The sequence below is a fragment of the Lichenostomus cassidix genome, chromosome 15 (assembly GCF_008360975.1).
Source record: "Lichenostomus cassidix isolate B80296 chromosome 15, HeHo_3.0, whole genome shotgun sequence".
In the NCBI taxonomy this organism is placed as follows: Eukaryota; Metazoa; Chordata; class Aves; order Passeriformes; family Meliphagidae; genus Lichenostomus; species Lichenostomus cassidix.
This window is the reverse complement of record NC_139496.1, coordinates 5,159,839-5,173,873: the sequence shown is the minus strand read 5'-3', so window position 1 is coordinate 5,173,873 and position 14,035 is coordinate 5,159,839. Positions and strand designations below refer to the sequence as shown.

The window sequence follows — 14,035 nt, the reverse complement described above, 5'->3', positions numbered from 1 at the left end:
GTCCCCGATGAGGGCCGAGGGGTCGCTGAGGGGGCCGTGGGGTCGCCGTGGGGGCTGTGGGGTTCCCGATGAGGGCCGAGGGGGCTGTGGGGTCCCTGATGATGACCGAGGGTCTGTGGGGTCTCTGAGGGGGCCGTGGGGTCCCTGATGATGACCGAGGGTCTGTGGGGTCGCCGAGAGGGCCGCGGGGTCCCCAAAGAGGGCCGAGCCAGCCCCGCTGCTGCCCGTGGCCCGGGCTGATCCCTGCGGAGGGGCGGGCACGGCCCGACAGCCAAATCCCGGTCAGCTGAGGAGCTGCAGGGTGGCGAGCGGAGCTGCTCTGCGGGCGGCAGGAGGGAGGGATGGCACCCAGGCACACGGTAACCACCCTGCTTGTCTTTAGCTGCCGGAGGGTGTGGGATAGAGGATGGTGCATGTACACAGGGCTAGAGGTGGGAAAGCTCCGTGAGGCTTTATCAAAGCTGGATTCCTGTCGGATATTCCCGTCAGAAGAAAAGTTCTGAACCGTTAAGGAGAGTCCCAATGGGAGGGAAGGGAAAAAAAAAAGCAAAACAAAAAAAGCTGTGTGTTAATACATTAGTAACTTGAGTTCTTTGGCGCCTTTTTCCCCCGTAACGTAGTTTACTAAATTTTGCAAAGGAAAGCTAATTCAGCCCATGCTCAGAATGGAGCACCAGCCCCTGCTCAGAGGGTCTAGCTCGCCCTGCAAGGTAAGCAGAACCGTCCTGGCCTCTGAAGGTGGATCCTGCAGGGAGTTTGTAGTTTTAGCAATGATGTACAAATGTGAAATGTGCGGGTATTTCATGTTATCGTGTTATACATTCAGTGATTAGACTCATAAAGTTTTGTGTTCTCCTAGCTGTGTTAGAAAGTGGAAGCTATATGAGCATTTTCTGATTCTCATCTTATACGTTGAATACAAATTTAATTTTGTTCATGTTGAGTTTCTGAGATGAGGTGAATGCACTTCTAAACTGTCAGGAGTTCAGTAGCTGACAGAACACATGAGGCTGTTGTCTGTGCTCTCTCCAAGAAATCAGGGCCCAAACTCCAATGTGAGACAGCATGCCAATGTCATGAGCCAGCTGATTTGGGCAGGAAGAACAAAAGATCTGCCATAACAAAATCTAACTGTGATGTGTGTTAATGATTTTGAGTTATTTTCTGTCTCTTCTAGATTCCAGGTTGTACCCATAAGATACACAAAATAGGTTTACAATACTTGGTTAATGCAGGTTCTGAGTGTGCAGTGCTGGTATTTACCACATCAAGTGTTATTTTTTTCTACCACTCTCAGTGTAGCCCTTACTTATTACTCTTGATTTATTGCTTTGTTGACATTCAGAGAAACACTTTTTTAATTCTTGGAAACCATAAGGAAATGTTTATTGGATTTTACTTCAATAAGATCAATTTCAACTTGCAAATTTCAGTCCTGAAGGAAGGAAGGAACCTTTGGTGAATTATCTTTAGGAAGGACACAGCTCTTTCAGAATACAGCATCATATCTGGAATAACTCAGCATTTCTGGGAACTGGACCAAGAATGAGAATGGTGAAGAATTAGTCTACATACCTTACAGTGAGGAATTCAGGGAGTACAAGTTTATTATTAAAATATGTACAGTCTTTTTATATGAAGGAAGGGGAAATTTTACTCCTTTAATATAAGAGACATTGTGTCCAGTTGAAGTTAGTAAGATACTCTGAGATGAAATTAGGACCTAATTTAAAATTAAAGGTTTGCTAGACATTTGAACTGGGTATTACTTTTAGTATAATCATGTTCAGTAAAAAGTAGACTCAGAGAGCACCTCATGAGAAAATCAAGCAGTGTATAAATCTCTGGAGATCTCTGGCCCAGGGCACTCATCCAAAGTATGTTTTATGACCAGTTAGATCCTTGAGATTTCAAAGTATCACAATAGTAGTTTGTATTGACCTTAAAAGCTGTGATTCTCTGACTATTCATTTTAGTTTGTACATACTGATTTGAGAATGTAAGTAGGTCATAGCTGTTGAAAAATTAAAAATAAATGCTGATATGTCAATAAACTTTAATATTATTATCAGTGAACAAATTATTGTGATTGAGGTACTAAGGCTTTGCACATGCCAACTTACAGACATCGAGTAATCCTTTTAAGGACTTGTAGAAGGAAATAAAATATTGTTACTTCTCACGTTTTGTTTAAAATGACACTCATAAAAATTGGAATTTGGTTAATTCTTGTACTGAGTTATTGTGTCTCTAACACCAAGCATAAACAGTCCTAGCATTCTTTCATTAAAAAAAGACACCATGAGCAGTGTGGCTTATGCAGAAAGCATTTACTCAGTTTGCAATAAAAGCTGTAATGGTTATGTTGCCTACACTTCATCTGGTGGCTTGTGATTGTGGGATCTCTAAAGGGTGTTAATGATCACGGCCAAAGCCAGCCTGAAATGCTTCTCCTGCTGCAGGTGTTTGGACCTCATGCAGTTTTTTAGACAAATACTTTCACAGCTCCAAACTAAATACATTATGTATTTCACCATAATTTTCTTTTAGATATGAGTGTGGGCTCAAGGTCCTATGTCTTTTCATGCCCATTACTTTCTTTTGTTCCCTAGCTCCCCAGCTGGACGTTGTTCCTGGCTGTTTGTGCTGTTGGAATTGGAGGGACCTTTCAGTATGGGTATAATGTCTCTATTATCAATGCACCCACACAGGTAAAAGCTCATCTTTTGTTCACTAGGCTGTTTCCTCTCTTAATTTGGCCAAGAGGCCCAATGTGCTTTTGCTGTGATTGCAGTGGGAACAAAAGCAGCCCTCCTTTCATATAAAGGAATTTTGTAAATTTCCCACATGGTTTCATGTGAACTTGTTTGTGAATACCTCCCATCAGAGGTATTCTGTGTCAGACAAAAGTGCCAAATAGGCCACATAAGTTTGTTTTAGAAGCATTAACTGAATAAGTAATATATTTTTCAGTTACTAAAATAGCCCAGAACATTATGGATAGAATAGAATAGAAAAGAACATTTTCAGTTGGAAGGGATGTACAATGACCATCTAGTCTAACTGCCTGACCATTTTGGGGCTGACCAAAAGTTTAAACATGTTACTAATGATATTGTCCAAATGCCCTTGGAGCATTGACCACTTGTCTAGGAAGCCTGTTCCTCTGTTTGACCACTTTTTCTGTGGGATATCAACACTGTTTCTCCTAATGTAAAGTTTAAACCTCCCCTAACACAGCTTTGAGCCATTACCATTCTCTCAATCACTGCATAACAGGGAGAAAGGATAGTTACCAGTTACAGTTGTCCATCACAAGACTTGTTACTGAAAAATATCTTCTTAGGGAATTAAAAAGTTGCATCTGTAGTGGCTGAGTAACTTGTAGATATTTTCACTTACTTGTTACTTGTGCATTTGTTGCTATGGTCTCCAGGATTCTGCATATTTTGTGGATGACTCAAAGATCTGAGCAAATGGTCTTGTGAAAGTGATGGGTATTATGTTTTGCCACCAGCTGATTTATTTCCTTGTGAACCTATGAAGACTGAATTTGCTACAATGTTGTAGTGGGAAACACAAGGTCAAGGAAGATACCAGATGATATCTCTTGTTAACTCCCAGAATTGGTTTTCAGGATTGGGGTGCAAGTTATTTGTAGTGCTGTGCTGCAGGGCTGTATAAAATGCTACACATTCATCAATTTTTTTCTATTGCAGCATATACACAAGTTCTTAAATGAAACCTGGAGTAGTCGCTATCAGAAGGAACTAAATCCAGATTTGCTGACTTTTCTGTGGTCTGTCATTGCTTCTATCTTTTCCCTGGGAGGCCTGTGTGGAGCCCTGATTGGAGGCAGCATGGCAATACGGCTGGGCAGGTCAGTTGTAGCAGCAGCATATAGAAGAATGTTTGCTTTTCCTACCTTCCTACTGGAGTAGAAAGTAAATAAATGGGAAAAAAGTGGGAGAAAAGAGTACCTTGGGTCCATATATGTGTTTTTTGACTTTAAAACTGAGTTTTCTAGTAGAATTTTACAGTTTTTTCTAATGTGACTTTCAAAGATGAGTCCTGAATTATGACCTTTGACTTTAGTCTTTCCATTACATTTACTGAAATTTGAGTAGGAGAATGCAAACAGAGTGTGGTGGAAACATGAGTACCCCCCGACACATTTGGAGCCCTTGTGCCAGTAAGGACATGCTGCTTCATCTGTTGTACTTCATGTGTCTAAATAAACAAATCCCACTCCTACCTTGTCAGGCATCTCTGTCATATTTATGCATTATTCTTATGTTTAAACTTTTTTAAAAACACGAGCAGTTGTATCAGATATCTGGGTTTCCAGGGAATAGCATGTTTCTTCAGTATAAAGTCCATTATTTTCCCCACATTATCAGGAAGGAAAACTGTTTAAAAAAACACATTATTGCAGATTTCCTTAATGTCTGGTTGGGATGGGTTGTTTTTGGTTTGGGGAGTATTTTTGTTTGTTTTAATAGTTTTTTGTTTGTTCTACTATTATTATTATTATTATTATTATTATTATTATTATTTTGTTCCTCCTCTTTAGGAAAGGAGCTCTTTTGATGAATAATGTTATAGCAATACTAGCCTCCATTTTAATGGGGATCAGTTTTCCTACAGGATTGTTTGAGTTACTGATTGCTGGAAGGTTTTTGATTGGCATAAATTCAGGTGAATGATTTCTTATTCCTACTATCAATAAACTATAGTGAATGATAAATTATTGTTACTTCTGATCCTTTAGGTTTTATGATATGTGTTTATGACAAAAATGTTCTGTAGTTTAGCTTTGAATCTGAAGGCAGCTAAATTAATAGGAAATTAATTAAGTCCCATTTCCTACGTGTTTTGGTCTAGTAACTCTTTGCAAAGCCATTTCTATTGATAGGAAAATGTTTTTCTATTTACTTGCAGGTATTGGGTTCTGTGTGCAGCCTCTTTATATTGGGGAGGTTGCCCCAAAACATCTAAGAGGTGGCTTGGCCATGGGGACTTCCATCTTTCTCACTGGGGGAATTCTGACAGGACAAATAATTGGTTTAAGGCAAGAAATGCATTTTTTCTCTCCTGTTTTGTGTTATTCCTGTGTAAAGAATTCCAATTTCCTACAGCTCACTGCAGAACATTCCTTGTGCCATTGTACATTAGAATTCACACCAGGTGCCCCCGGAAGAAGAAAATCCTGCTTTGGTCACCTTATTCCAACAACTGCCAGCCATCAGTGCTATCTCCTCAGGGAAGTAGTCTCAGTTTAGATGGGTCACCAGAACAGCATCAGTAAAGCAGATGCATTTGTGCTGAGTTCATGTTTTCCGCCAATTTCTTGCTGGAGGCCATGGATGTTGGCAAGACAGGACTTGAGAGCAAAGGACTCACATTTCTGTATCATAGTGCTACCACTGTTTTTGTTCCCTGTGTGATCACAGGAAGTTGCTAGGTCTTCATCCAGTGGAACTTAAAAGTTCCAAGAGCAGAGACTGCACTAAATAATAACCAATAGCTAATTATTATATCTCTTTGCCTTCTTTTTCCCCATTTCTCGCAGAGAATTATTAGGTGGAGAAAAGTATTGGCCTGTGTTGCTATCCAGCAGCTGTGTTCCAGCATTAGCCCAGCTTTTATTCCTTCCATGGTTTCCTGAAAGTCCCAGATACCTTCTTATTGACAGAGGTGATGAGCTGAGCTGTGCCAAAGGTAATATACAGGATCTATACTTTCTGTTCTTCATAAGGGTGCAGGGAGTATATTGGATTCGAGAATCTCCTTTTATCTTTAGCCACGCAGCACAGTTATATCATCTAGTGCTTTTTGGCCCATGTTTTTCTTCCAATGAGCATATAAGGGAAAAGGGATTGTGGAACTCAAGGTCAGATATTCCTCTAAAAAAAAAAGCAAAGAAATTCCACAGAATTCTCCAAATCCACCACAGCAGAAAATGTTGAAATACCAGCAAGGAAAAAACAAGTCACAAAGCAAAATTTTCATATCCTAGCAAATGGCAGGTTATTATGGAAAGAGATGCTTTTCCAGGAGTTGTGGTTAATAGGCAAACATAATACTTTTATTCTATTTTTAGCTTTGAAGCGATTTCACGGTTCTTCACAGTATCAAAGGGAGATGGAAGACATCCAGCGGGAGTGTTTTGCCTTAGATGGGGAGAAACCCAAGAAGCCCTGGCAATTATTCACTGACCGTGGTGTGAGATGGCAGCTCATCACTGTCATTGTGATGACAATGGGCCAACAGCTCAGTGGGATTAATGCTGTAAGATTTCATATGAACAAAGAGCTTAAACAATTCTTTAATTTCCACCTGCTTTTCAATCATTTAATAATACAAAGGATCCACATAGAGAAACTCAGAGAAATGGGATAAGTGGGAAACAATGTCCTTGCATTATTTTGGTGTTTCTCTTTTTTTTTCTTTTTTTTCTCAATTTTTTCTCATTCCTGTGTTTCTGGTATGCAAACTCTTTTAAAGAATTACTTGATACTTGTCTTTACATTCTTCTGAATAAGTAAATAAAGGTGGATCAGCTTATCCCAGTGTTTAAGAATATAAAGCATATTCAGTAAGTTGAATAATCCTGTTTGCTTTTATGATAGCAGTATGTTTACTTAGACATGAATTTAACAGATTGCTGCTTATGTTGAATTAGTAACTCACCATATAAAATACACTGATCTGTATATTTAGTATGAACATGACTTTGTTTCCAGACAATGTTTTAAATACCAGAAAAACCTCATTGTTTGTTTTTGGGTTTTTTTATGTTGTAGATTTATTTCTATGCAACTTACGTTTTTGAACAAGCTGGCATCTTGACAGAAAAAATCCCTTATGTGACACTCGGCACTGGAGTTTGTGAATGTCTCACAGCCCTCTCCTGTGTAAGGAGCAATTTGTTCTACCTCCCACTACAAAGAGTAATGATTCTTCTTGAAGAATATTGGTAAAAATGTAATCACTATATTAACAAAAGATTGTATCTTGTCCACAGGGTTTACTGATAGACCGCGTGGGAAGAAGATACCTTATCATTGGGGGTTATCTCCTCATGACACTCTGGTGCACTGTTCTGACCTTCTCTCTAACTTACCAGGTGCAAAGGACTCATTCCTATGACATGATATGACTAAGGAGTGAAAAGGGCAGGTAGTGACACGATAAGGGGGAATGGGTTTAAACTGAAAGAGAGTTGGGTTAGATATCAGGAGAAGAAAGTTCCCTGTGAAGGTGATGAGGCCCTGGCACAGGTTGCCCAGAGAAGCTGTGGCTGCCCCTGGATCCCTGCAAGTGTCCAAGGTCAGGTTGGACAGGGCTTGGAACAACCTGGGACAGTGGAAGGTGTCCCTGCCATGGCCAGGGGTGGAATGAGATGAGCTTTAAAGTCCCTTCCAACTCAGACCACACTAATGTAATTCTATGATATAATTTAGTAAAAATTATTGAATGAACACTATTTAAATTTCTCTGAAGCAGTACTGTTAAATATATTAGCTGTAAAACAATCATGAAAGACTGCTAGTCTTAGTTGCAATAAAATACAAAAGGAAACATAACTGTTAAGCCAGACTTCAAAACCAGATTATCAAAATCTGAACTAAACCTCATTGTCTTCTGTTTCAGGAGCTGTACTCCTGGGTGCCTTACCTGAGCATGACATGTGTATTTGCCTTCATCTTGAGCTTTGGGTTGGGACCAGGTATTGCACAGGAACGTGTGTGTGAGTGGTGCAAGGTCCGGGAGGGCGAGGGGTGCCACACTGGCAGGAAGTCTTTGCAGCACAGTTGCTGCTGCTCTGCCTAAGGGAACCCAATTGAGGCTATCCTGTAGCCCACAACTGAAGCTCACCATGCACACTTCTGGGGCAGCTGTGTGTGAAGGAGGGCTTAGTTCTGGCCTTCAAAGCAGAGGAGTTGTACTCGTGTCAGAGGGGTCCTGCTTCCTGGTCAGTGCTGCTGAAATGGGGCTGTTTTAGTGGGACACTGTGCAAGGGCAATAGCCTCAGTGCTGTTAGGAATTACAATAGATCAGCTAATGGCATATTCAAGAGCATGTCAATCTTTTCTATCATTGGAAATATCTCAAATGGACATTTAGCACAATTCTCTGTTCTGTTTCTGAACCCTCCCCAGGTGGCATAACAAACACTCTGACAGCCGAGTTATTTGTACAGTCTTCACGTCCTGCTGCTTCCATGATTGCAGGGACTGTGAGTTGGATTAGTTTCTTCACAATTGGAATGCTCTTTCCCTTCATAGTGGTAAGTATGCACAGCACAATTTCCTAGTGGTCTCACCACCCATTTCATCTGCTCCCAGATTCCATCCTATTGCTTATGCTGTATTATATACACTTGTATATATTATTGACACTTGACCAGGATGCACACTGCCCCTCAAATGAGTTTAACTAGATCCAGTCCCTCTTAAAATATTTTTTAGATAGCACAAAACCCAATATAACATGATAAATGAAAAGTAAAAGGAATGCACTGGGGGGCAATGTTCATGTTCAGATGAAAAAAACAGAGAAGGTATCAAGACCAGAAAAACTGAGATACTGAGATTTAGATAGAACAGTTCTTAATAGTGCCTTGTGCTTTTATGGCAGAGTAAAGTCGAGGTGGTACCTGTGGCCTGTGGGTCACACCTCTGAGAACTTCCTGAACTGACAGAGAGTTCTGTGAGCAGAGGATTATTAGGAAAGGCAAGACAGGCTTTCATCTCCAGCTTTGTATTTTTAGTTTTAGCACATATTCTTGACAGCAAAACCTACAGGAACAACATGCGTCAGGTTATCTGGATCTGCCTGTCCTTTCTTCATGGTTCAGCTCTGCTTCTCAGTAAGACAGTTTTTTTTTAATGTATAGCATTGGAAAGTATTAACATTCAGAAAAACTTTAAATTATATGATCTTAAAATATGTGACAGCTAACTAGCAAATGTTGACTTCTCCCTAGATTGTGAATTTTTTATTGTTTAAGTGGTTTATCTTATTTTTAAAATACGTCTACCCAATAATTGCACAGCACTTGTGCTGTCATTGCACAGTCTGTGCTGTCATTGACAGTCTTTTATCTAAAAAACCAAATTTTAAAATGTTACAGGTAAATAGGTTGAATGACTTTTTAAAAAATATCTGAGCAGCAATGTTAAGTATGAATGGAAACAAAAAGCTTATTTTCGCAAACCTATTACACTTGAAGTATGTTGCAATCACATTTATTTTCAGAATGGACTGAAGCAGTATTGTTTTGTGGTGTTCTTACTGGAGTGCTTCTTTGTTGCTGCCTTCCTCTTCCTCATAATTCCTGAGACGAAAAACAAATCTTTTCTGGAAATCAAAAAGGAATTTCACAAGCTGAATTTTGGAAGAAATGCCAGAAGAAAGGAAACGGAGCTAAACGAAAGAAGACAACTTTGAGATGAATTTTTAAAGATTTCTGCGTAATTTCACAAAAGTAACAGAACTTCAGTGAGAATTATGAACATAGTCTGCTAAACTAGGAGATGTAATACATGATCAAATGGCTTATTAAATCCTCCTGTGTATTTAGAAGAAGTGCAACTAAAGGCAAGTTAATATTGCTGAAATGCTGTTAAAATGTATATTACTGAAATACTACTAACAACATTTTATATTATCCATAGAAAACTTGATGTTTAGCTGCAACCTGGTGCTGTAGGGATGCAGAAATGCCAGGGAAGATGTTCAGTGAACCCCTCTGGCAGATTTCTGCAGATAATTCAGTGACTCTTTTTGCATTTCAAAGCCCTGTCTTCAGTTTGGGTGATCAGGCACATCCAAATGCTTTGCTGAGTGTAACATTCTGAGTTCTTGTTAAAACCCAAACCAGAACTGACATACTGAGAAATGATATTTGACATATTTCAGTTTATGTAGAAATGGGGGTATTTAGTTTCTGTTTTTCAAATAAGTAACTTTAAAAGCCTTAAAGACATTACTCATCCAGTCCTCCTACTGTACTGTACAACAACAGTTCAGCACCTCTCTGAATTACTGGTATTTGTAATAAAGACTTGTATCCTGATAAAAGAGTTCCTGGGGTTTCAATTTGGGCTTTTTTCCCCCCTAACCTAGCATCTTAGCATTTTGAAGGTTAGTTCCCATCAGACTGAGATTTACCTCCCAACTTTTCCTGGTTGTAAGCATTTCCAACTGCCATCCATTACTGAAGTGCTGCAGCAAGCACTGGATTTCTTTTACATTTATTTTCCTCCTCTCAGAATTAAAACTTTTAATGGAAGTAAAGGAAACAAACACCATGGGTCTGATTTGGATAACTAAACCATCTGTTTAATTGAAAATAACACTGACTCCTAATAGCAAAGGAGGCAACATCAGGAAGGGATCTTCTTGGCCTTCAGTTTATCCTCTAAATTTGCAAAATACTTCATTTTTGCTAGAAGCTTCTTAGCTTCTTGAAGATCATCTGAAATGAAATAAAACATTACTAGTTTACAGAGGGAGAGCTGAATTTGTACTTTCAAAATGAACCTCAAGATTTTAGTGACAGCACCTGTTTTAGTACAAAGAGTTGTGAGCTGCAAGGACTCAGACACTATTAAAACCATGCTGCCTATTGCTTTAATCTCATGGCCTGGGAACACCTCAACTCCAACGTTCCACAAAACACGTAACAATGAACAATTTGGAAAAGAAATGTGAATGTTTTTGTTAGTTTTAAATGTCTATAAATAGACCAACTGACATAACTGAAAAATGGGAATGAGGAGTCTGGTCTGGATAGTGCCAATTCCAAAACTGATAACTGAGACAATTTCTCCTCAGTTCAACAACTGGAGGGGATGGGTGGTTCATGACCTACTGACAAAGGCAGTTGCAACACAGTCCTCATGGCACAGAGTAATAGAATGTAACTCCTCTCAGGCAGGTCCAGCCAGCACTGCTTTGATGTTTACAGTTACACCCAACCCTGACGAAAGGGCAGCATTCTGGACCTGGCACAAAAATACAAAGGTTTCTTCCCAGCTTCAGAAGCTCAGGAATATTCAAGCTTGTGCCTATGCACTGGCTGTAGAATAAAGTTATGTTGATTATTGCACAGGAAGTCCCCAAAACCTTACGCTGAACAGGCATCAGGACTTCACTTGCCACACAGCTTCTGTGGCTTTCACTGCAAAGAAGAGCACCCACTGCTCTGCTGCAGCTCCAGGACTGCAGAACAACTTCCCAGACTCAAGTGTGAAACCTCAGAATATGTCTAAGATGAAGTCTGTTCTTCTCAGTATTCTGGGAAATGGACAAACTATTGCTTAGCATCCACATTCCCACTCCAAGTGATTATTTAGATGCAAGATGAATGGAACTTTTGTACTGGACTTTGTTTTTAATGTGAGGTCCTGAATTTCCCAAATCAGCAGGAACATCAGTTTAGAAGTACTTATTCTAAATACCAAACAAAGAACCCTTGTTAATGCAATATTTCTGTTCCATAACTCAGGAAATATTTGCCAGTAAGAGAATGTGGAGCTTTAAGCATTTGAGAGGTATGTATGGCAGCTAATACTTCATAAAAACAGGTACCTCTTTCAAAAGCTGCAGTCACCTCTCTGGTCAGTTCTTCTTGTTTAGCTGCAAAACAAATAATTTATTTTACTTTTATGCCACTGCATTCTGACTGCCTGAGGTGGGAAAGTGCATTATTAGTCTCAGCCTTTGGGAGCCAAGCAATTTTTTCATAATATTGCTGTCTAAGTTTTTTTAATTATAATTTCAAACATGTATTTCTTTGTTTAAACAGGTTTACTGACAGCAATTCCAATGCACATCAATGGTCACTAATTTCCCAGCCATCTAACTTATTTTTGGTGTACCAGTTTACCCTGCTACAGTTAATTTTCTCCTGTGCTACTCAGTTTTTATTCTAGTTATTCTAATTGCTTTTGGCACATGGCTGTCATTGCAAAGAATTAAATATATCAGTAAACCAAATGTTTCCGGTATCACCAACAACATAAAAAGACAGTTGCTTGTGTAAGGACAATAATCACATAATATAATGGCTCCTAAGATGAAGAAAGTGAAAGAAATACAATGTCTGTATAAATGACATTATTTACTGTGGTCAGACAAGCATTTTATTCAACTTCATTCTGACAGGTTTTTTCTTTGGAACAACTGACTGACCCTCACCCGATGAAGGCTGAGTAAATTCCTTTTATTGTCTATGTATACTTATTTTGACATCAGAATAGGTTGTTATACAAATGTTCTTGAGCCAGATGTGATGTTTAGGTGCATAAATGGGTAAAGACAACATTGGAGAGGGGAGGACGGGGTGGCAGCTCTTGCAGTGAGTTAATTTCAGACTAACAAAAATTGAAGACACTACAAGAAATATGCCAGAACAGTTAAAAGCTTTCAGACTCTTGTATTACACAAGATGCAGTATATTAGTTCTGTACAAATTCCTCAAATCATAACCTACCTTTAATTAAATTTTCAATTTCTTCAAGGCTATCCTCATTTTTGGACTCTGCTAATTTCTCATTAATTTCCATTATTTCCATAAGGAACGCTGAGTCTGCATCACAGTCTGTCTCTTGTGCTGGCTCCACTCCACTCAGCTCCAGCTGGCAAAGGAAATGGGAATTTGAAAATAAATCATCTTACATCTATTTCAATAGGAATTATTTTCTTTAATATTAAGTCTTTTAGCAGGGCACACTCAGATTCATATCTGGTAAACTGACAGTGCATAAACAGTCTGAAAATTAACTCCATTCATGGGTTGACCATAAAAATCAGCAATTACCCAAAGCCAAAAAAACACAGAGAAGGCTGCCATGGGCCAGACTGAAATTCCGAATGAGCAGCCATGGCCAAACAATGTATAATGTGAAAAACAAATTAGTGTAAGATGAGTAGCAAATGAGATGATAAGCAAGTGATAACAAGTTTTTACAAACTTGTTTTTGATCTCCAATCTCTGGTAAACCTCTTCAGAGGAATGCAAATGAACACATTAAGGATTAAGTTGAAGATCCGATCTGTAAAAACACCACCAGCCCCCGTGGTTAGTTACAAGAGCAGTATAATAGCTAACGGAGACCTTACTAGATAGAGGCCTCGGCTCAGAGGGTTCAGCAGGGTCTGGTACGCCTTGTTGATCAGGGAAGAGTGTTGCTCAGAGTAGTACTGCTCTTTCTGCAAACGGATGGCAAATAATTCAAACTAATAACAAGTGGCAAAATACACTTTGTTACATGCGGAAAACCAGCGTCCCCACAGCGTGTGGAACTGAGAAGCTCTGTGGACCTGCGAACTGTGTCATTGCACTCAACTAACACCTGACGAACCGCAGCGACCCCTCACCGTCCGCCTGCACCGCAAATCCACGGCAAAGTCTCCTCTGAGCACCGAAAGACAAACGCAGGCGAATCCCCTCACTCCCCGAGCGGGAGAGCGGCGGGGACTCGGCTCTGCGACCCCGCCACGAAGCCAAGGGCTAAGGACCCGTTCCGCCGGCGGCCAGCGAGCCCCGCGGGCCCCTCCCGGCCCGGCTCCCCCGCCCGGCCCGGCGCTCACCGGCGGCCTCTGGCTGAAGCGGTCGGGGTGGACGGCGCGCTGCAGGCTCCGGAACCGCCGCTGCAGCTGCCGCGCGTCGAGGCGGAAGGAGCGATCACTGCGGGACACAAGGCGGGTGAGACCCGCGGCCGGCCGGGCCCGCGGCCGCCCCGCCCGCACTCACCAGTCCATCAGGCGGAAGAGGTCAGGCCGCGGCGCCGGCGGCTGCAGAGCCCGGCAGCCGGGGCAGAAGCGCGGCGCCCCATCGCCGCCGGGGAGCGCGGTGCCGCAGCTCCAGCACGGCGGCCCCGGGGCGCGGCCAGGCGCGGCCTCCCGGAGCGCCCGGTGCGCCCACCCGAGCCGCGCCCGCAGCGCCGCCCGCATCGCGACCGCTCCCGGCGGGCCCCGCGCGCACCGCCCGCTCATTGGCTGCGCTCGGGCCGCGCGCGCA

General features: G+C 41.3%; 2 protein-coding genes across 5 annotated transcripts; one reads left to right on the top strand and one right to left on the bottom strand.

Annotated features, from left to right (window-relative positions):
- Positions 1 to 50: 50 nt before the first annotated feature.
- LOC146430247 (solute carrier family 2, facilitated glucose transporter member 11-like) lies at positions 51 to 13,529 on the top strand. 3 transcript variants are annotated; one of them, XM_085075715.1, is made up of 13 exons: positions 53 to 359; positions 621 to 710; positions 2,613 to 2,711; positions 3,720 to 3,880; positions 4,574 to 4,698; positions 4,942 to 5,071; positions 5,573 to 5,721; positions 6,104 to 6,291; positions 6,807 to 6,917; positions 7,028 to 7,129; positions 7,657 to 7,732; positions 8,166 to 8,283; positions 13,276 to 13,529. In XM_085075715.1, the coding sequence occupies exons 1-13, from the start codon at positions 342 to 344 to the stop codon at positions 13,319 to 13,321; spliced, it is 1,413 nt and encodes a 470-aa protein (XP_084931841.1). In that variant the 5' UTR covers positions 53 to 341; the 3' UTR covers positions 13,322 to 13,529. The 3 variants fall into 3 exon arrangements, with proteins under 3 accessions (XP_084931840.1, XP_084931841.1, XP_084931839.1); XM_085075713.1 differs by lacking the exon at positions 13,276 to 13,529 and adding an exon at positions 9,265 to 10,089 and having other exon boundaries at positions 55 to 359; positions 8,166 to 8,293; XM_085075714.1 differs by lacking the exons at positions 6,807 to 6,917; positions 13,276 to 13,529 and adding an exon at positions 9,265 to 10,089 and having other exon boundaries at positions 51 to 359; positions 8,166 to 8,293.
- HSCB (HscB mitochondrial iron-sulfur cluster cochaperone) lies at positions 9,239 to 14,025 on the bottom strand. Of its 2 annotated transcripts, XM_085075725.1 has the most exons (7): positions 13,769 to 14,025; positions 13,606 to 13,702; positions 13,135 to 13,224; positions 12,506 to 12,650; positions 11,602 to 11,649; positions 10,372 to 10,486; positions 9,239 to 9,366 (listed from the first exon to the last, which is right to left on the bottom strand). In XM_085075725.1, exons 1-6 carry the CDS (start codon positions 14,008 to 14,010, stop codon positions 10,395 to 10,397), a joined length of 714 nt encoding a protein of 237 aa, XP_084931851.1. In that variant the 5' UTR covers positions 14,011 to 14,025; the 3' UTR covers positions 9,239 to 9,366; positions 10,372 to 10,394. The 2 variants fall into 2 exon arrangements, with proteins under 2 accessions (XP_084931851.1, XP_084931850.1); XM_085075724.1 differs by lacking the exon at positions 9,239 to 9,366 and having other exon boundaries at positions 10,329 to 10,486.
- Positions 14,026 to 14,035: the final 10 nt, after the last annotated feature.